Below are 22,755 nucleotides of genomic sequence, written 5' to 3'. Positions count from 1 at the left end.
GGGAGGAACCTCGCTGGCAGGGGCGCTCATGGCCCCCACTGTGCCGCGCACCAAACCATGACCTACCCCGTAGGTGAGCAAGGAGTCACAGAAGCTGCAGGTCCGCCGGTAGGCCGAAGCAGCCTGCCTCCCGGTCCCTTTACCCTCCCCAAAATGGCCCTTACGGCCCAGAGGATTTGATAAAAGTCCCCCCAGAGCTGGAGAGTGAGCTGCACCTTGTTCCAGGACCCACGGGCATCCAGGAGAAACTCTCGCAGCTCCTCTCGCAGCCTATCGTGGGGGCAGGGTTACAGGCCCCTGGCTGTCCTCTAGTGGGGCATCTGTCAAAGCCCCGTGGCATACCGAGACTGGCAGACAGGGGGCGGACCCCCAGCGTAGCGCCCGAAGTGCCAGCGCCACGCAGCCTGCCTCAGACCCCGGCTCAGTGGGGGTCAGCGGAGGGAAAATAGCATCCCTTAGGGGGTCGGAACAGGGGAACACGAAGGTCGCTCCCTGGGGGGTCATCGTCCAGGAAGGGGAAGGAGACAGCCCCAGGGGTGGCAATAGCAGCACAGAAGGTGGAAGGGAGGGGGCCGGGGTCAGCATCAGGGGCAGGACAGGGGTCAGAAGCAGGGCTAGGGAGAGGGGCAGAGTTGGGACCGGGAGCCCCGGCAGCCGAGCTACAGGGGGATGGCACCTCTCGGTCAGGCTCGGGGGTCCGTGGAGTGGGAAGGGGGCCCTCGATGATACCAGGCTCACGCTCCAAGGCGTGTGTTATGGCCACAGCATCAATAGGTGGGGCTGCAGCAGTAGGGCCCCCACCCAGGAAGGAGGTCAGCTGCCCTGCATCAACAAGGGATGCCCCCCTGAGGACTCAGTCCCGGCCACATGGCCCTGGCAGCTTGGCAGCCATTAGTGGGGGGTCATCTGTGGCCGGGCTGGTGGAAGAGTCCAGGGATTCCTCAGAGGGGGGAGCAGAAGCAGCGGTTAGGGGGAGAAAGCATGGGGAAGTGGGGGCCGAGGGTGAGGTCGCCCAGATCGAGGCCCACTGGCAGAGTGTCGTCCTCCCCCTGGGTGACCGCGGTTAGACTCAAGGCCTCGATCTCCTCAAAGATGGAGGGAAAAATCACTACCCACCATCCCGGAGACGACCTCACCGGTGCCCGAAGCGACTCTCGCCTCAGAGCATGCAGGGCGGTCAGGTGGGAAGGGGGCAGGAGGGGTTCCATTGGGGGGGTTCCCCAGGGAGGGACTCCAGAGGAGGGGCCGTACTACCCTCCATTGCTGACAGGTCATCCCCAGCCAGCTCTAGCAGATGGGATACACCCGGGGGCAAAGCAGAAGGCTCGGTGTCAGTGGCCCCCTTCCTGGTCTTTCGGTGGGGCCTCTGCATCAGATGGAAGGAGTAGTGCTTGAGCCTTCCACTTGCCCCGCTTCCCCTGTACTTGGACCCAGCCCTCCATGGCATCATCTGTGGGCTAGTGGACAGGGGTCGGGCCAGGGGGAGGGGGTGGAGGTGCAGAGGCGGTGGCACTGGAGCTCGGGAAGCTAGTGGTGGGGCTGCATGTGGGAGGGAAGATTTGCCCTGGAGCGGGCGCTCTCCCATGCCCGGCAGTAAACCTGCCGCATCCTCCTCCATAGGCCCCGCCAGACTACATGCAGCAGAGGCAGAGCTCTCCCGCGCATCTGGGCACTCAGTAACGGGCCCCCTGGTAGGGGACTAGAAAGGACCCCTCGAGCGCCTCTCCGTCATGCACCGCGTGCAGCAGTTGAAACTGCACCAGCCGGCGGAACGAGAGGATGTGACGGAGGGCGGGGTCTTTGAAGCCCAGTGGAAGAGGGCTGACAACTGAGATCAGTTTCCCCAGGGTAGAGAGGGCAGGTAACAGGGTAGCATTAGGGAGGGACAGAGGTCAGGAGCAACTGGGTGCCCAGGTCCTCCAGGGGGACGAACACCCCCCACACCGCCAGGCCCTTTTCCACTGCCTCTTGGGTGGCGGCCTCCAATGCCAGGAAGACGACTACCTTCCCATTCATTTTGGAGGCTGCCATGATGGCCATGGGCCCCACCACCCTTGCCAACGCCCGCACGTAGGTCTCCACATGGGGCGAGGTGGGCACCAGGAGGCAACGGATACCGTACTTCCTGGTCAAAGTGGGGAAGGGGCCCCGGCCACTATAGATGGTAGCAGAGGTGGTGACCGGGAGAGATGACGTAGCGGCAGGCAGGGGAGCCGCCGCCATCTAGGCATATGCCCTGGGGACCGAGAGAGGGGCACCCGCAGAGCTGGTGAAGAGAGCAACGGGGAGAGACGCCAATGCCGGTGCCGTGGTAGAGGGGGAAGTCCCTGCCATGGAGGGCCTAGTCTTTTTGCCCTGGCCTTTCCTGCCGGCTGGGGAGGGATGTGGCAGCAGTGGAGTTCACCCTATTGTTCGCTGCTGTCAGTGCCCCAGCGAGGGCGGTAGCAGGTGGTTTGGCGGCGGTCGAGGCGGAAGCCACAGGGGATGGCGGGGGCGGCGCACATGTTAGGCTGCAGGGAGGGGAGGAGGGCACCGGAAGGGGAGGGCTATCAAGGCCTTGGGGTGGGAGGGTTCGGGGGGAGGGGGGGGAGAGGTTTCAGTCACCAACACAGGATGGGATTCTAGCTGCACTAGGGGATTTGGGTTTATAACAACATTGGGGGAGTGCAGTGAGACAGGGGTCAAACAAACAGGGGGGGGGTACAAGCTCAGGGAAGGGGGCATGGACACATGGGGCAAAGGGCTAGTCAGAGCAGGGGGACCACGTGGGGCAGGGAGGAACGACCAGGCTGGAGGTAGGACAAGAAAACCAAGGAGCTAGCCTCAGAAGCTGGGGCAAAAAACTACAGAGGGAAAGGGCGGGGCAGGAAAACAAACAAGCTGCTGAGGGACTGGGGCAAAGTGGGGGGGGAGAAGCAAAGGGCTACAAGGGGGGAGGGGGGGAGTGCGGCAGGGAGGGGGGGGGGCAGTCCAAGGGGGGGGGAGTGAGAACGTGCACCTGCAAAAGTCAATGTTTGCTGGCTGCTGCTTCAGGCCCAAATGGTGGAAACAGGGCATGGCGAGCCAAGCAAGCAGATGAGTCCTTGAGGCAGGGGACAGGGGAACATGAAGGTCGCTGCCTGGGGGTCATCATCCGGGAAGGGGAAGGAGATTGCCCCAGGGGCGGCAATAACAGCACAGAAGGTGGAGGGGAGGGGGCCGGGGTCAGCATCAGGGGCAGGGGAGGGCAGAGGTCAGAAGCAGGGTTGGGGAGAGGGGCAGAGTTGGGACCGGGGGCCCCGGTAGCCGAGCTACAGGGGGGTGGCACCTCTCAGTCAGGCTCAGGGGTCCGTGGAGTGGGAAGGGGGCAGATGGTAAGTGTCCACTGGAGGTGGTGGAAGGAGCAGCGATGGTGGGGATGTGGGGGTGGGGACACAGATGGACCGGGGGGCAGGCTCCATGCCACACCCCGTGTCCCCACAAACACAGTCAAGACCCCCACGACAAGAGCACAGTTCAAAAGTTACTCAGCCCTTGCAGGCCCCCTCCACAGTAGTCTGCATAGGCTCTGCATGCTCCTCCAGCAGCAGATGGTCTCCTCCTTCCTCCTCGAGGCATCAGTGGCTCCCAGGCAGCAACAGAAGCTCCAGCAGACAGTGTGGTGACCAGGCAGGAAGGACCCCTCTCAGGTGGTAGTGGTGGCGTCCACAGCAGCAGTAGCAACGGCTGGGGCCCCTCCTTTGCCCCCGCCCCCCCAGGCTGCAGCAGGAACAGCAACAAGCGGGGGGGGGGGGAGGGGGCTCCAGCAGCCAGATAGTAGAGAAGGAGAGAAGGGGCATGGTGTAACTGGGGAGTAGCTGGAGGAAGAGCAGCAACAAAGGCCCAGGGGGCCTAACAGCAGCCCCAGCAGCAGCAGTAGCCTTCCACCTCCCTCCAGGCCAGAGGGCTATAGGAAAGGAGTCAAGGACTGATCTACTGGCAACTGGAGAAGCAGCAGGATTCTGGTCCCTGACTGACCAGAGCAGGGGCTGCTCCAGGCTAGGGTGAGGCCGTTAAGCTAATATGAACACCTGACTCTAATTAAGGACCCTCTGATACTATAATTAGGGCTCACTCCAGTCAGGCCGAAGAGAGCCAGGGAAAAGGAAGTGTGGCTGGGTAATGAAGACACCCTCAAGCCACTGGAAAGGGAGCCCTAAGGTAAGGGTGAAGGCAGCGTTGAGAGAGAGAAGCGGGAGAGCTGTGGGGAAGTGGCCCAGGGAAATGTACCAACTCTGGCAGTGAAAGGTCAGTTGCCAACAGCTGCTGCCATTAGGGTCCCTGGGCCAGAACCCAGAGTAGAGGGCAGGCCCGAATTCCCCCCAACACACCACTGGGAGGGGAAGGCAGGCCCCTGTGAGGACAGGAGACTAAACTCTTCTGGAATAAGGCCATAGGGACAACAGAGACTGTGGGAGTTCTCTCACCAACCTCCTTGCTGGCTTATGATGAAAAGGGCTCAATAGACTGTAACCCTGTCCCTAGAGAGAGAAGGGCTATGTGGAGGGTCGCAGTGAGCCTCTGAGGCTAGCATAAACCGTCTGGAAGTGCGGGACCCATGGGGACAAGGTCAGAGCTCTGCCACAAAAAGTACAATTAATACATGGTTACTTACCCATCCCGGGGGGGGGGGGGGGGGGCGGGAAATGCATCTATACAAGCATAAAACACCTTGGTGATCTACAGATAGTCAGGAGAGACCATTGTGACCATCTACATTGACCTCCTGTATAAGACAGCCCACAGGATTTCCCTGAAATAATTCCTGATTGAACTAGAGAAGTGGCTCTCAAGCTCTCCAGACAACTGTTCCCCTTTCAGGAGTCTGATTTGTCTTGCATATCACCAAGTTACACCTCACTTAAAACCTACTTGCTTTAAAATAAATATATATATCACAAATACTAGCGTCACTGCACACTATTACTGAAAAATTGCTTACTTGCTTATTTTTACCATATAATTATAAATCAATTGGAATATAAATATTGTACTTACATTTCAGTGCATAGCATATAGAGCAGTATAAATAAGTCATTGTCCGTATGAAATTTTAGTTTGTACTGACTTCGCTAGTGCTTTTTATGTAGCCTGTTATAAAATTAGGCAAATAGCTAGCTGAGCTGATATACCCCGCAGAAGATCTCTGCATACGCACAGGGGTACACATACCCCTGGTTGAGAACCACTGAACTAGAGTATATCTTTTAGAAAAACATCCAATCTTGATTTAAAAGTTACCAGTGATAGCAAGCATTAAGGTGGTTCTCCAAGTTGTTCCAATGATTAATTACTTTCACTGCAAAATCTGTATCGTAGTTCTAATTTGAATTTACCTAGCTTCAACTTCCAGCCAGTGGATCTTGTTATACCTCTGTCTGCTAGATTACAGATCTCTTATTTTGTTCCGCATTTAGGTACTTATATACTGATCAAGTCACCCTTAACTTTTTATTTAAACTGAATAGATTATGCTCCTTGAGTCTATCATTAATAAGGCCTGTTTTACAATCCTTTTATCATTCTCATGGCTCTTCTCAGAACCCTCTCCAATTTACTGACCTCCTTCTTGAAACATGGAAAACAAAACCGGACACTGTCCCAACAGCAGTTGTACCAGTGCCAAATAGAGGTAAAGTATTTCCCTATTTCTACTCAAGATTCCCATTTATACATCCAAGGATGAAATTTATCCTTTTGGCCACAGCATGGCACTTCGAATTCATGTTCAGCTGACTATCCACCATGACCCCCCCTTTGTTTATGCTTTAATTTTTAATTTATTGGAGAGAGACATAGCACCATACTGGTGCCTAGATGTATTTTAAACATTTGAAGAAGTAAATAGGTAGGTTTAGAGACCTCACTCTGATCAACAGCATGTGGAGATCTAGTGCATATAAGTTGACCATTTGAGAGTCTAGCTATCAACACTGTGGATCCAAGAAAGGCTCAATGGTAATTTGTGCATCTGTTGGGATACCAGGTCTCAAGACTCTTAAGGTCCCCAGCACATACACTGGTAAGTATGTAGGATTTAAAACTCAGGAAGGAGCTCAGCAGTAGCAGGAGCACTCCTCAATTGCTCAGGTTGATTATGGGGTAGGGGGTCCCCCAACCTGGATCCCACTGTGACCTCATGACCACCTCAATGAGGTGTTTCTTGAGGTGGAGAGCTTGGCCTTCCCAGGTACAAGCCGGGAATGAGAGGCAGATACTGCACCTGGACGTGATGTGGGCTTCCCCCAAGCAGTACAAATAGTGTTGGTGCTTGCTGCCGAGCGAAAAAGAGTGAGGGCAGGAAACGCATACCTTGAACTCCAGCATCTTTGGCATAATCCAGTGCCCAGACATGGATTGGTGGAGTGGGGGGACTGGGAGAATGGTTTAGGGGGAAGCCACCAGGGCAGTGTCCCAAAATCCTTAATCCTATAAAAATTACTACAAAAAACAGTAAAATCCAAACTATGTACAAGAATAAAAACAGTTTTTCTGGAAGGCACGTCACCAAGGACAAGAGAAAAGCAGAAGCTCTAACTCGGACCATGTGGCAGTGAGACGGAACTGAAAACACAGTCAGTCCACCCTGCCCTTTATCGCCTCAGGCGAAACCATAAGGCGATGCAAGGGCACATGCACAGACCAACACACACTACTACGTTGAAAAGCTCTGGCTCCTGCTGCATGGCACATGTGCGTTATCCTCAGTGGAATACAATAAGGACCATCACTCAAAAAAGAATTAAGGTAGCACAGGCAACCTTAATTCGACTGCTTGGCTTTGCCACTTTAATGTAGTAGGACTTTTTTAATTCAATTTCCTAATGATTTAAAAAAGCCAATTGAAAAGCAGAAATTCCATCATGTGGAAGCATACTGACCTCCATGTGGGGTGCCAGCACAGTTAGAATATTTAGATCCATTGCATGGACCACTACTATAAGAGATAATGGAGTAACTGGTAGCAACAGCAGACTTATCCTTTAGGTAAACCAGATGCTAGACGGGGAGAAAGACACTAGATGTATGTTTACACTGCATTGTAAACCTGCACCTGTGGGATGTGGGCTTGTGGACTCAGTATTTTCAAGACCACACTTGAGCGTCCACACTGCATTGTAAACTTGGGGTTCCAATTGCTGGACCCAGGGTCTCAGAGCCATGCAAACTGTCCATACTGCACTACACAGACCTTCTGTTTCGGATCCGTGGCTTGAGGTGCGTCCATACTGCAAAATGACATGACATGGACATGAGTCCCACTGTGACTCAGGCTCTGAACAACTCCTAGCAGGGGACTAGGAGCAGCTCCCTGAGTGTTTGCTGACCCAATTCAGACTAATATGTGTGCGGATGGAAGGCGGGGTTGGGCTCAATCCTGAGTTTAGTGTGCAATGTAGACATATCCTAAGTGGGTTTCACAGCTAGACAGCAAAGGCATGTTTCAACTTAGGAATCCTGAATTCTATTCCTGATTCTGGAAGGGACTAAGGTCTAATGGTCACAGATCATTCTATCTTCTCACTCATAGCATGTCCATTAGCAAGTTGCCCCCAGCCCACCCCCTTCTGCTCCTGCACCCCAATCAGCTATTCCTACACCAACCTGCTCCTTTTCCCACCAAAGAGTACACTCCATTCCATCTCCTCACCCTTCTGACTCAGGGTGCTGCTTCCTCCTTGTCCATATTGCCCAAGAGCCAGCAAGAGCAGCACTGAGAGAACAGGAGAAAGTCGTTTTCAGTTTTGCTTCCTGGCACCCACATGGCCACCCTCCCCCACCCCACACCACACCACCAGCAGAAGGAGCAGTTTCAGGGAAAGTCCTGCTCCATGAAGGGGCTGCCAAACAAGCCAACAATAGTTTTCAGAGGTTTGTAAATCAGCCAAATTGTGTGTATTTTCCTGGGGACAGCAAAAGAAACTTCTCTGATCCCCAAGACACTCCCCCTGCCAGATTCTGAAATCTTGCTCTAAAGCATGGACATGCTATGCTTCTCTATGAAACTAATATACAAATTTAACACTGGGAAAATGTATTTTTCCTTCATCCTTTTCTGAGAATGAGAATTGTTTTTGCTGAAAATTTTCCAAAAAATAAATCTACCCCAAGACAGACAACTGGCATGGAAAATTTGAGCCCGAACAGTTAAAGTTTGGACATTAAAAGCAACTGAAAAACAGGGTCTTATAATGGAAAATGTTAGGCAACCTTACTATAAACACAGCAATTGTAGGCTGCCAGTTTTGCTTAAAATAGTGACTAACAATACATCATTAGATCAGACATATGCCAAACCAACTCAGGTACTTTGTTTCCTTTGAGAACATCTTCCCAGGTTTTTCACACTGACAGAGTGACTTAGCCTCTAGAAGACATTTCTAATATAACATGCTCTTTCTGGGACCTCAAAACTTAAAGGAAACATCTTTGAGCAGAGCTTGCAGTAGATGTTTTATGGTTTATCTAACTTCCAAGCTCTATGTACCTTAACACATAAGCACTTACAGTCTCTACCGATAGACATTTTGTGATTGAATTTTGCCATTACCTGAAGCAATTTTCAACACCAAAAAAAATAAGAGGACCAAAATACACTAAGTAGTAAGAAGCTTGATTAAAAAAAAAGGTAATCTAAGAAAAATAAGAGTGCTTCGGAAGAAAAACTTTTACAAGAAAATTTCAATATTGGCAGTGGTTTGATGCTTCAAAAACTTGTTTTATTTGTTAAACTAAATGTCTACACTAAACATCTGAAAATTAAAACAGTCTAGGAAGAAAGGAAACAAAATAAGCAGAAAAGGGACAAATGAAGTTTCTTGACCACCTGCAGATAAAGAGAACTGATGACTATAGGTAGTTCAGACTTAGAGTCCATCATGACACAGTGTAAGAGTTTGGAATTTTAGATGAAAGAATTTCAGTAATACGCTATGCACTAGGTTGGAGCACAAGATTCAGGAGCTGCAGCTATCCTTTTGTTTACCATTGGAGAAAAATCTCTTAGCTGCAAAAGCTCTGTATAAGTAGTCCAAAATCAGCCAGTAAGGTAGCAAAAAGTGAGCGAGTGACGAGAAGAAAATAAGAGAATAGTCTTGTGCAATTAATGACCTGTTCATTGGTACCAACTATACACACTGTTTTTCAAAGTATTCATTACATGTGCAAAAGGCTTCAATGAAAATATCAGATTATCTGTTAACTTGGGGGCCCATCCATTTGACAGAAATACTGAACTCAGTTTAAATAGATGAACTGAAGTTGTGAAGTTCTAAGTTCTTGGCCTGTGTTTGACTGCATTGCTAATCTGGACTTCGTTATATGAAGTTTAACTGGAGAAAGTTTCATCCATTCTACACTTGTAAGGATAAGGGATAATTACTTGTAGTTCTACCTCTCTGAAGATACATTGCATCTCTCTTTCAAAACTCTGTGCCTTATAGCTCCATTGGTAAAATGATGCTAATGCTTCATTTCTTCCAGCCTTTGTCTTGTCTATTTAATTTAGAAACCCTTTGGAGCACAAACTGGTCTCCTCTACATTTGTGGATGGTCTACCATGATGGAGCCACAATCTTTGTTTGGGTCTCTCGGTGCTAACGTAATACAAAATAATGAAAATTTTATTACTGCAATAGGCAGCAAAAAAGGCCAATGCAAAAATAATTTTTATTTCTCCCCACTCCCCAAAGATTCCTCCTAAACACATCAGACTTTACTCTCAATAGCCAATAGGATGGAGCAAGAAACTTTGAACTCCCTTATTCTACAAGCCGGTTTTGCAGGGTTGAGAGAAAGCCGGATTCCTTCCTAGAGACCTAATCCGAACAAGAATGATCTCTAAGTATAAGGAGTGAGACCCATATGGCTGTTATACATTGTCTGTGACGGAAACAATCTTCTCAGAACACAATCTCGGACAAGTTCATAAAACTGCCTAGTAATATGCAACGTAAAGTGGGTCACTTCAGCCTGAAGTTAGCTCATTAGAAGCTAAAGTCACTAATCACCAAGAAAATTAGTTTCCATGTAAAACAAGAGCTCACAATTTGGGCAAATAGTTTGATGGGGGAGCAGAGGAGAGGTGGTGTGCACACCCCTTTATAATCTTTACCAGTGGTCAAAGCACTTGCCTAGGATGCAGGAAATGCAGATTTCAATCCCCATTCTGGAGCAGGGACTTGAATTCAGGTCTCCCTTCTGCCAGGTGACTGCCCTAATCACAGGGCTATAGGCTATTAATGTCTCAATCTTTCCTGTCGAAGATGTTCGATTTTGTATAAGTACTTAAATATTCATTGGGCCAAAAAAAAAAAAAAAAAGAGAGACTGATTCAGAAAAGGGATCTGAATTCACAACTGTTAGCTCTAATGAACCACGACAGACCACTTACTCGAGGACACCTAACCAGGTGGAAGAGGTGGATGAGGCTTTTTTTAAACAATTAACAAAATCATCCAAAGCCCAAGATTTGGTGGTGATGGGGGACTTCAACTATCCAGATATATGTTGGGAAAATAACACAGCAGGGCACAGACTATCCAATAAGTTCTTGGACTGCATTGCAGACAACTTTTTATTTCAGAAGGTTGAAAAAGCTACAAGGGGGGGAAGCTGTTCTAGATTTGATTTTAACAAATAGGGAGGAACTCATTGAGAATTTGAAAGTGGAAGGCAGCTTGGGTGAAAGTGATCATGAAATCAGAGAGTTCACAATTCTAAAGAAGGGTAGAAGGGAGTACAGCAAAATAAAGACAATGGATTTCAGGAAGGCGGATTTTGGTAAGCTCAGAGAGCTGATAGGTAAGGTCCCATGGGAATCAAGATTGAGGGGAAAAACAACTCAGGAGCGTTGGCAGTATTTCAAAGGGACACTATTAAGGGCCCAAAAGCAAGCGATTCCGCTAGGTAGGAAAAATGTGGCAAAAAACCACCTTGGCTTAATCACGAGATCTTGCAGGATCTAAAAAATAAATAGGAGTCAAAATAAATGGAAACTAGGACAAATTACAAAGGATGAATATAGGAAAACACCACAGGAATGCAGGGGCAAGATTAGAAAGGCAAAGGCACAAAATGAGCTCAAACTAGCTACAGGAATAAAGGGAAACAAGACAACTTTTTATCAATACATTAGAAGCAAGAGGAAGACCAAGGACAGGGTAGACCCACTGCTCAGTGAGGAAGGAGAAACAGTAACAGGAAACTTGGAAATGGCAGAGATGCTCAATGACTTCGTTTCGGTCTTCACCGAGAAGTCTGAAGGAATGCCTAAAATAGTGAATGCTAATGGGAAGGAGGTAGGTTTGGAAGTTAAAAATCACTTAGAAAAGTTAGATGCCTACAAGTCAACAGGGTCTGATGAAATGCATCCTAGAATACTCAAGGAGCTAACAGAGGAGGTATCTGAGCCTCTAGCTATCATCTTTGGAAAATCATGGGAGACAACTCAGATGGGGCTACTATAAGGTGGGTGCATAACTGGCCGGATAACTGTACTCAGAGAGTAGTTATTAACTATTAATGGTTCCCAATCCTGCTGGAAAGGTATAACAAGTGGGGTTCCGCAGGGATCTGTTTTGGGACTGGCTCTGTTCAATATCTTCATCAACGACTTAGATATTGGCATAGAAAGTACGCTTATTAAGTTTGCAGATGATACCAAACTGGGAGGGATTGCAACTGCTTTGGAGGATAGGGTCATAATTCAAAATTATCTGGACAAATTGGAGAAATGGTCTGAGGTAAACAGGATGAAGTTTAACAAAGACAAATGCAAACTGCTCCACTTAGGAAGGAACAATCAGTTTCACACATACAGAATGGGAAGAGACTGTCTAGGAAGGATTACGGCAGAAAGGGATCTAGGGACCACATAGTGGACCACAAGCTAAATAGGAGTCAACAGTGTGATGCTGTTACAAAAAAAGCAAACGTGATTCTGGGATGCATTAACAGGTGTGTTGTCAGCAAGACACGAGTAGTCATTCTTCCACTCTACTCTGCGCTGGTTAGGCCTCAACTGGAGTATTGTGTCCAGTTCTGGGCACCGCATTTCAAGAAAGATGTGGAGAAATTGGAGAGGGTCCAGAGAAGAGCAACAAGAACGATTAACAGTCTAGAGAACATGACTTATGAAGGAAGGCTGAAAGAATTGGGTTTGTTTTAGTTTGGAAAAGAGAAGACAGAGGGGACATGATAGCAGTTTTCAGGTATCTAAAGGGGTGTCATAAGGAGGAGGGAGAAAACTTGTTCATCTTAGCCTCTAAGGATAGAACAAGAAGCAATTGGCTTAAACTGAAGCAAGGGAGGTTTAGGTTGAACATTAGGATAAAGTTCCTGTCAGGGTGGTTAAACACTAGGGAGGTTATGGAATCTCCATCTCTGGAGATATTTAAGAGTAGCTTAGATAAATGTCTATCAGGGATGGTCTAGACAGTATTTGGTCCTGCCATGAGGGCAGGGGACTGGACTCGATATCTCGATATTTCTCAAGGTCCCTTCCGGCCCTAGAATCTATGAATCGAGGCAACAAGGGGCCCTGGGGTAAAGAGCTCAGTCTGCTTCTGACAGGGCGGTCCTGGCAAGCTACAGAACATGACTCGGCTGGCTATCCACTCTGGAACCCTAAAAAAAAAAAAAGCTTAGGACCTTCTGCTGCTTTTGTCGGAGCAGATGTCTACCAGGTTCCCTTGAAGCCAGCTATTGAGATGAAAACTTACTTTCTCATAGAAGGGAGCACAGGAACAGAACAGACTCAAGAGAACATGTTGGCCTTCAACTAGAAGTGGTCCACATATTCCTCAGATCCTCTCATTTTTCCAGATCTCTTGGTAAGATCTTGCAGTAAAGTAGACCTACTGACATCCACCCCAAAGCATCCACTCCAGCTATCACATAAACCACACCAAAAAGCCACCCCAGAGCTCACGTTAGAATAGGTTCGTGCTTTAAACTCAGTGTCTGAGAAGGAACCTTACCTGGAACTTTCACCAGAGCTCAATCTGCCCTTTGCTCATGAAAAGTGCGAAGCCCTACTTGAAAGATTGCAATTATGAGCTAGTAAAACCCTTTGTCCAAAGGAATCCCAGCACCAAAGCTCAGGATCTTGGGGAGCAATAATGTGTTTGTGGTAGTGCTAACCCTCAAGACCTCACCTGAGGACTGAGAAACAAGTCCACATTCTCTAGAAATATATGTTTGTTTCTCAATTGTTTTTCTAGACTTGGGCTTTGATGTGAAGTGTCTGCCACAACTTCAACTAGTCAAATATATGGTGCAAGAACATGGCAATTCTACTGGATGATAGCTGCTAGTTCAGGTAATTCATCTGTGCATTCCTCCTGAGCATTCTTCCTCCTAAGAGGTCAAAGCAGTGGACAAAATCCTGAAAAGGTAAAGACACACAAAGCAAGTGTCTCTGCATGCAAATTCATTCCAAAGTACAAAACAGAGATGAAGAAGCAATTAAATGAGTCAGGACACTAAGTCACAAAACACAGTGTCCAATAGAATGAACCCAGGTAAGGAATCAAAGTTCCTTTGAAATCTCTGGGAACAAACTTTACCAGGTCTCCTGTGCCAGAAGCCAAAATTGCTGTGGTGTCCACAAATAAGACTATAAAGACTGAGTCTGGCTAAAAGGTAGGGAAGAACAGAAAAACAACACAAAGAAACACAGATGATGAGAGGACTGAAAAGCCAGAGGGTAAATAGAGCACCAGAGGTCTTGCAGAGAGCTCCACTGCTGACTACCATCAAGAAGGAACTGATTGTAAGGTTCAAAAGATGGCAGGCATCTACATATACATGGAGAGCTGGCACAAAATTGCTACAACTACCCTTAAGAACCAACAACTTTAGAACAGGGGTTCTCAAATTTTTTCACAGTTTGGGCCACATCCTAATAGAGATTATCCTGTGGACCACTGGCTCAGTCATTCATGGTTGTGCAGCCCACCCCCCCCCCCCCCACACCCCCCACTGTTCACATGTGTATCTATATGAACTACAGTAGTAAGCAAGCAACTAAGCAACTTCCTAACATTTTGCGTGTAAGAACACTTTCATCTTTTAATCAAGTTAATAGCTAGAGTCAGGAGGACAGTCAGCACCACATGACCAGCCAACTCTTCACAGGCCACAGACTGGGAACCTCCACCTTACAGCTTGGAGTACTCCACTTGTCTCACGGGAAGGAGCCCAGAACCAAAGAGTGAAAAATCATAAAAGGCTGCTTTGTTTTTAGAGAAAGACTGCCACTGAATCCTTGGGGGATTACTCATGATCATCTCCTCTGCAGATCGGATCAAAATCTAGGTACTCTTCTTCCCTGTGAGATGTAAAGCCAAGGGCACTGCATTGTTACAAATACACCATTCTCACAGGCAAACAGCTTCCTACTGTAAGAGGGAGACCAAGAGCCTTCTTGACAGTTTAAGTAATACATGCCCTCTGTGACATCTGAGAATTTGTATTATCTGGATGGAGATGAATGATGAATACCTTGAGAACCAAATTTTGGAAACCTCAGCTCCAAGAGATTTATTTGTGAAGTCAATCTTCTTTGGCTTCCAAGGACATGAGCACAAGGACCACTTTTACCACCAGAGAGGGAAATTGAGGTAATAATGGCATCCCTTTGAATCTCTACCACCACTCAATAGTGAGTACTTGGGGAAGTAGTAAAACCATCAAGACCCAGGCAGCAGGTCTGTATTACAATTGACTCCGTTTAGCAGGGGATCTACAGGGCTCTGACACCAATTGTATAGACATCTCTAACATGAAAGTTGACCTCACCGTATAAGACTCACTCAGGAGAAGAATAATTGAAAAAGAATGATTTTGCCTGACTTTGAAAAGTATCCTCTCCAAGGCCCCATTCAACAACCTCCAAGACTGAGTGTCATAGTTAGAAAATTTGGAAGAAAACGTCCTCAAAATGTAAAAAGTGGGACAATTATTGTTGTTTTAGCAGGCACAGAAACTAAGGCAGAGGTACTGTTAAGGAGAACAGTGAACACAGTGCCTTCAAGATGACATAGAACTAAATATGGAGGTCACTCACCTGTAACCAGTGTTCTTCAAGATGGACTCTGCATAGTCACACTTACGGGATGTGCCTCAGGTCCAGCTCTGACTGTGGAACTTTTTGATAGCAGTGCCTGTTGGAGCGTTTTCATGCCCCCTCCTGCCCCTCCCCTCACTGTTCCTGAATGTTCTGAGGGCGAGGCTATAAAAGGGGATGTGGCACTCTGGCCGCCTCAGATCCTTCAAGTGCCTCCTCCAAGTCCCACTTTGGTTGTAATTAGGACTCTGAGGAAGAGAGAAAGGTGGGCAGGATGCATGAATATATCTCAAAGACCTCTGGCTAAGGTGAGTAACCTCCATTTCTTCTTTGAGTGTCCTCTACATATTCCCACTCATGAGGGTAGTTTGACAAGCAATACTGCCCTTTGAGGAAGGTGGGACATGGAATCCTAATTAAATAGGGTACTGCCCTGCCAAACTGTGCAACAGCTCTGGATGCTAAGTCTAAAAGAATAGTTTTTTGTAAACATATGCAGCGAGCTCCACATTGTAGCCCTACAGACCTCTGTAAAAGTAATATGTCTAAGTCATGGCATTGAAGCTGCCTTGGCGCTCACCAATTGTGACCTAATTTCCTTAGGGACAAGGACTGACACTAAAGCATAGGCCTCATGAATGCAGAGCTTAACCTATTTTGATAGTGTCTAAGATGTGACTGCTTTGAATTTTTTGCTGTCAGCATAGGAAACCAATAGATATGGTGATTTCCTGAATTGAGTCCTATTTAAAATAAGCTAAAGCCCTTTTTGTATCTAACGCATGAAACATTTTCTCCTGAACGAGAGAGAGATCTTGGAAAGAACATTGCCAGGTTAACCGATTAACATGACATTAGGTCACCACTTTAGGCAAGAACTTTGGATAGGGATGTAGCACAACTCTGTCCTTATGTAAAACAGTAAATAGTGGGTCTGTAGTTCATTCACTCTTCTAGCAGATGTTTAACTGAGAAGTGAAATAAAGGGTATTTTACTGCCATTGGCCCAAATGGAGGCTTCATTATCTATGTGAGGAATTTGTTGAGGTCTCCACGCAACAGAAGAATCTAACTCCTGGGGAATGGTAATTCTTTCATAAATCTCAACTCACGTGTGTGTGAATACTGACTTGTTACTGGCATAACCTCTCTCTTATAGATATGGCTACTAGATTAACCTTCATTGATGGGCAAGAAACCTGAAAGTTTCATGTGTGGCAGATATTCTAATATATGCTGAACTGGAGACATGATTGGGGTTACATTATTACTGTTTGCCCAAACAAATCTCTTCCATTTGAGCCCTGGTCTTCAGACATTTTGTTTTGTTAATTCAACAGATCTGGAGTAAGAGGGAGAGACTGGTAAACTCCTTTTGATAGCCAAAAGTGTTCTGGGAACCACTTATCTCAGCCATGCCAGAAGCACCAAATTTATTTTAGTTCTTTGGTTTTTGCTTTTTGCTTTTTTTTTAAATTTAAGTTTTATTTTATTTTTTAAACCACCATCCCCCCCCTCCCCCAGTGGATTAGGAAAAGTGAGAGGAAGGCATACAGGAAAACCTGCCTTCATCTTATGAGGAATGCATCCAAAAGGATTGGTTGTCACTTCCTTCTCTCAAGCAAAACCTGGCTCATTTTGCATTTTGCCTAATTGGAAAGAGATCTCTATCCTGACACGCATGATCTTCAACTCATGGGGTATCGTCATCTCTAACAACCACTCATTGAGTTCTGTTGTGTCTGCTCAGCTGATTCGCAAGACATGTCTTTCTCTGCTAGATGATGTACTACTACAGGGTAGATCTTGTGCTGTATGCTTCATTGCCACAGACCTACTGCTTCCCTTTATAGTTGCACTGAGTGAGCTCCTTCCTGCTTGTTTATATAGTATATTGCCCTGGTCTGTCCATGTCAACATGCACTACCTTCTGACATGAGGAAGAAGAGCTCTGAGAGCCCAACATATTGCTCTGATTTTTAGCACACTGATGTGCATTTTCTTTTCATAGGCATTCCCGTGGTGGCGCGCACACTGTTAAAGTGAACTCCTCAGTCCACATTGAATGTGACAGGTTATTGTTGCGGATGGTGCTGGAGGGCTGAAAGCCATTCCTTTCATAACACAGACTCTGAGTCCACTATGACAGAGACTGGAACACATTCTTTGTCAGCCAGTACTGGAGAGACTCTTTTTAAGCTGGGTGTGAAGTGTAAGGCACAGCTGAGTCTATGAAGTCAATTAGTCTGAGAAAGAGGAGGTCTTTTGGCACGGAAGTTGGTGTAGCAATGGCATGGCTCATTTAATCTTTTCAAACATTTCTTCAGGCAAAGAAGCACTGCAGAATGAGTCCAATATCACCCCTATGAAGGTGATCCTATGTGAGAGTGTCAATTATGATTTCTCCCAGTTTATCCTTAGGCGTAACTTCTTGAACAGGGAGCATATTTAAGATATAGCTCTGGATGCATTTTCTTCTGATAATGCTGATTAGCCAATCATGTACAGATATAAGTGTACTTTGTAAAAACCCTGGGTGCAGCAGAAAGGCCAAAGTGAAGAACTCTTAACTGGAAGTCATCACCTCCTACTAGGAAACCAAGATACATGGGTGTGCCGGTCTGATTGAGATATGGAAATGTGTACCCTTTAGGTCAAGAGCTACAAACTAGTCTTGGCTTTTTCCATCTCTGCTTTCTAATTTTGGATTCAAGTTTTGGCTCTCTTGAGTCCTGCAGATTTCCTGAAGCTTTAAACCAAAGACAGTACCTTTTGCAGAGATTTTTGCTGTTTCTCACCAGAAGCATCATGGGGCAGATGCTGGTCTGTGCTCCCAAGGATTTGAGAGATATGCCGGATCTGAAAAACTTGGCTGTCAGACCCCCTGCAGAAGCAGAGCTTGTGGTCTATTCTGATGTTTGTCCAAGCCTTCAGGGGCAAAGAACTGCAGATAGAGCACTTTCTTGAGTGAGTGTGTCCTTCCTGAAGGCAAGCTAAGCATCTTGTATTAGGTTCAAATGCCAGATAAACAGTGGGACAAGAGGCCTCTTAATCTTTGGATCCACCACTGGATCCTAATCACTGAACCAACACTCTAAACTACTAGTTAGAAAAAAAAATTGACGTTAAAATGTAACTATTTACACTAAGAGCTAATCTATTATGAATGCTAAAAGTGTGTAGAAGGCATTGGTCTAAGCCAAGGATTCAGGCCAAAGGCCCAGAGCAGTTACTGATTTGTGAGCATGGCAGCTGGAAGAGAAATGGCCAAAACAACATGCCCTCTTTTACAGCCTTACCCTCAGAACATTCAGGAACAGTAAAGGGAGGGCCAGGAGGAAGAGCAGATGTGTTTCCACAGGCACTGCTATTGAAAAGTTCCACCATCAGAACTGCATCTCATGAGCACGAATAGGCAGAGGACACTCGAAGAATCAGCAGTCATGCAATCACCAAAATGGTAAATTACCATTAAAATTTTTACATTTTTCTTGCAACTGCTGTCCTATTGATCTGAAAATTCTGTGAACTCAGACAGGGTCCTAACAAAAAGCTACATAAATCTCAGAATCATTTCTTGGAAGCTTCTGATAATTTTGGATTACCAGCTCAACTAGAGAATGCCTGCAATTAATATAGCAGAAGCAGAATGATGAACAAAGGGACTCTGGTTAAACAATATAGGATGGCAACTGGGTTTTGATGCCAGGAACCTGCACTCTATGCCAACACAGAGCTCTCTTATAGAGCTCTTTGCTCAAGTCTCCCAGTCTTAAGATTATCAGTATGGGAAGGGTTATGTTTTCAAATATAAAGACAGCCTATTTGTCATCTGCCATTAGTCTAGCCCCAGTCCACAGAACGTTTTTAGTTATTCAGATTAATTTTTCACAAAGTCATCTCTTAAACATCTGCAGATACCAACCTGTTCTTCTTCTGTAAAAGGTACAAGTGCCAGTGGTGGCAGGGGCTCCTCCTGTAAAATAGGCTGAAACTCCTTATCCAGAAGGTCTGAAGGTATCTGCAGGGAAGGAAGATGGCATGTTAAGAGCTACACTACAAATCAAGCATTACACCCCAGTACACCCATTCCAGAGATGGCACAATGCACTTTCTAATCTCCACCAACAAAACTCCTCTCTCGGTTCAATACCTACCTGTCTTTCTCCAGAGTTCTGGAAGCCCACATCCATGAACACAGCCAGCCAAGAGAACAGTTATTTACTTTACTGTAAAGCGTGATTCTTAGAAATATTTTGTCCATGTGGATGCTACTCTAGGTATACATGCACCCCATGCACATGCAAACGGATTCTTTTCGCCAGCAGGTTCCACTGGAGCGATACCTGTGCCTTGCATGTCCTCGTACCCCTCACCCAAGGACATCAAAGGTGAAACAAACCCAACTGCCCCTCAGGTCCTTTGTCAATACAGAATTATAGTATGAAGCACTCCATTTTAGCAGGGAAGGAGGACAGGTCGTGGGATCCAAATGGACAAAACAGCTCAAAGAACCACAGTTACTGTTGAGAAAGCAATTAGTCATTCTTCAAGTATTTGGTCACGTGTATCCCACTTATATAGCAATTCGCTCTAACGAAGTAAATGCTAAGAATCCTGTTTGAACAGAGAGACTGCAGGCCTTACCAAATTGGACATCTAATCTGGCAACTAGGGAGTAATATATTGTGTGAATGTGTGTAGTGAACTTCAGGTAGCTGCCCTGCAAATCTCAAGCATGCAGATGAAGCTGTTTGTGCTCTACTCATACACGCCATAATGCAAGAGGATGAATTAATTTAGACAGTTCATACAGATCTTTATACAATTGGATACTAACAAGGATGATAGTTTGAGTCAAAATGGCCTGTCCCCTACATCTACTCCCAAAGAATACAAAAAGCCTGGGTGACTTGCAGAAAACACAGTTACCTTTTCCGTAACTGGTGTTCTTTGAGATGTGGTGCTCATGTCCATTCCACAATAGGTGTGCGTGCTCGCCAGGTGCACTGGTGCCCGAAGTTTTTCCCCTAGCAGTACCCGTAGAGTAGCTCCCCTAGCGACCCCTGGAATGACGCCTCTTTGGTGCGGTATAAGGGGCATTGCACGCTCCCCCCATCCTCAGTTCCTTCTTGCCAGACAACTCTGACAGAGCGGAAGGAGGGCAGGATATGGAATGGACATGAGCAACACATCTCTAAGAACAACATTTACCGAAAAGGTAACTGTCTTTTCTTCTTTGAGTGATTGCTCCTGTGCATTCCACAATAGGTGATTCCAGGCTCTATCTGTTGGAGGTGGGTAGGAGTTCACAGACTCTCGGGACGGAGTACAGCCCTGCCAAACCATTCTGGACATTTGCAGGGCTGCCACATGGTCTTCTGTTTACCTCACATTATGCGGTCGCCTCCCAAACCAGGGAGGACGCTGTCCAGAATGGAGACATGGGCTAAAAAGACAGCCGACGAGGCTTGTGCCCTAGTTAAGTGTGCCCTCACAATCGACGGTGGAGGATTCCCGCCAGGTCGTACCAGGTACAGATACACAAGGCAATCTGGTTGGAGAGCCGCTGAGTGGAGATCGGCCGACTTCTCATGCGTTCAGCCAAGGCGATGAACAGCTGCAAAGACTTCCTGAATGGCTTAGTCCACTCCCAGAGCCCGTCTCACATCCAGCGTGTGGAGGCGGTGCTCCTCACTGGACACACAGGGCTTGGGACAAAGGATCATGTGGTAGGCGGAGACCACCTTAGGGAGGAACGAAGGAAGTGGTCAGAGCCGGACCTTATCCTTCTGGAACACCAGGTATGGGGGCTCGGAGGTCAGGGCCCTGAGCTCCAAGACCCTTCTAGATGACATGATCGCCACTAGGAAGGCCACCTTCCACGAGAGGTGCGACCAGGAGCATGTAGCTAGCAGCTCAAAGGGGGAACCCATCAACTGAGCAACCCATCAACTGGGCCAGCACCAAGTTCAGGTCCCACTGCGGGAAGGGGGGGGCCCTAACATACGAGAAGAGACAATCCAATCCCTTAAGGAATCAGCCAGTCATAGCATGTGAGAATACTGCGTGCCTCTGCACTGGCGGGTGGAAGGTCGATATGGCCGCCAAGTGCACCTTGACAGACGAGGGCACTAGACCTTGGGCTCTAAGGTGAAGAAAGTAGTCTAAAATGAGTTGGATCGGAGCAGCCACGGGCGAAACACCCCGCCAGCTGCCCACTGGGAAAACAGAGACCACTTTGCCAAGTAGGCCCAACGCGTGGAGGGCCACCTGCTTTCAAGAGGACGCGCTGAATCCCTTCCGAGCATGTCCTTTCCTCCTGGCCTAACCATTGAGCAGCCATGCCATGAGATGGAGTGCCGCTAGGTTGGGGTGGAGGTGGCGGCCCTGGTACTGGGAGAGCAGGTCCCGGCAGGACGGCAACGGCCACGGCAGGGCGACTGCCAGGCCCGTGAGAGTCCCGTGCCAATGTTGCCTGGGCCACACTGAGGCGATCAGGAGGACCTGGGCCCTGTCTGTTTTTATCTTCTCCAAGACCTAGCTGATCAGTGGAATCGGGGGGAAGGCATAAAGAAGCTGGCCCAACTAGGATAGGAGGAAGGCATCAGAAATGGCGCCCACTCCCAACCCCCTCTCCCTCCTGGAGCAGAAAGGGAACACCGGCGGTTCTGCCAGGTCATGAACAGGTCCACCTGGGGAGTTCCCAATCCTGTGCACCACTTCTGGGTGTAGTGACCACTCGTGCTGAGAGAAGTCTTGGTTCAGGCGATCCGCCCACGAGTTCCAGGCGCCCGGTAAATGGCGGGCCTGTAGGCAAATGTCATGGGCTATACAGAAGTCCCACAGCCTGAGGGCTTCCTAGCAGAGGAGCGGGTCCCGCCTTGCCTGTTGACATAAAACATCAAAGCCACGTTGTCCGTGAGAACCCTGACCACTCTGTCCTCCAGGTGCGAGCGGAAGGCCACGCATGCTAGCCAGACTGCCCTGAGCTCCTTGACATTTATATGCAGGGCAAGGTCCTGCATGGACCACAGACCTTGGGTTTGAACATTTGCCACATGGGCTCCCCACCCCAGGTCCGACACGTCTGTCACCAGCTCCACTAATGGGGGCCTGCCCCCGAACAGGACCCCGTGGAGCATGTTCCCCAGAGAGGACCACCATTGTAGGGAGGCGATCACCGGCTCGGGCACAGTGAGGACTTTGTCCATCCTGTCTCTGGACTGGGAGAACACCGAGGCCAACCAGAGCTGGAGGGGCCTCAGCCTGAGTCTGGCGTGGCAAACCACATATGTGCATGCCGACGTGATCCAGGAGCTGGAGGCACACACTGGTTGTGGTCACGAGGAACCTTGTGACTGTGTCGATGAGCCCTTTCAGGGTCTCGAATCTGTCTGGTGGGAGGGAGGCCCTGGCCAATGTCGCGTCCAGAACTGCCACAATGAACTCTATGCCCTGCACCAGGACAAATGTGGACTTGGAGTTGTTTACTAACAGGTCCAAAGTGGTGCACATGGACAGGAGTGCCATCACATGATCCCGCACCTGCGACCTGGAGCTGCCCTTGACCAGACAATCATCCAGATAGGGGAAGATCTGAACCCCACGATAGCTGAGGTAGGCCGCCACCACAGACATGCACTTCGTGAATACCCTGGGAGCAA

At 47.9% G+C, this 22,755-nt stretch overlaps 1 protein-coding gene across 6 annotated transcripts in view; it reads right to left on the bottom strand.

Moving 5' to 3' along the window:
- Positions 1–22,755, bottom strand: part of GIGYF2 (GRB10 interacting GYF protein 2) — a 160,507-nt gene that overhangs the window by 113,112 nt on the left and 24,640 nt on the right. For 4 of the 6 annotated variants that reach the window (XM_034782643.1, XM_034782640.1, XM_034782639.1 and 1 more), the window contains exon 4: positions 19,014–19,109. In XM_034782643.1, the coding sequence (XP_034638534.1) occupies positions 19,014–19,109 (96 nt within the window). Of the gene's footprint in view, positions 1–15,088; positions 15,337–19,013; positions 19,110–22,755 lie in introns of those variants that run through there. The other 2 variants (XM_034782644.1, XM_034782645.1) reach the window with 2 other exon arrangements.

Source organism: Trachemys scripta, chromosome 9, assembly GCF_013100865.1.
Source record: "Trachemys scripta elegans isolate TJP31775 chromosome 9, CAS_Tse_1.0, whole genome shotgun sequence".
Classification (NCBI taxonomy): Eukaryota; Metazoa; Chordata; order Testudines; family Emydidae; genus Trachemys; species Trachemys scripta.
Note: the sequence above shows the minus strand (reverse complement) of the source record. Positions and strands in the feature narration are given on the sequence as shown.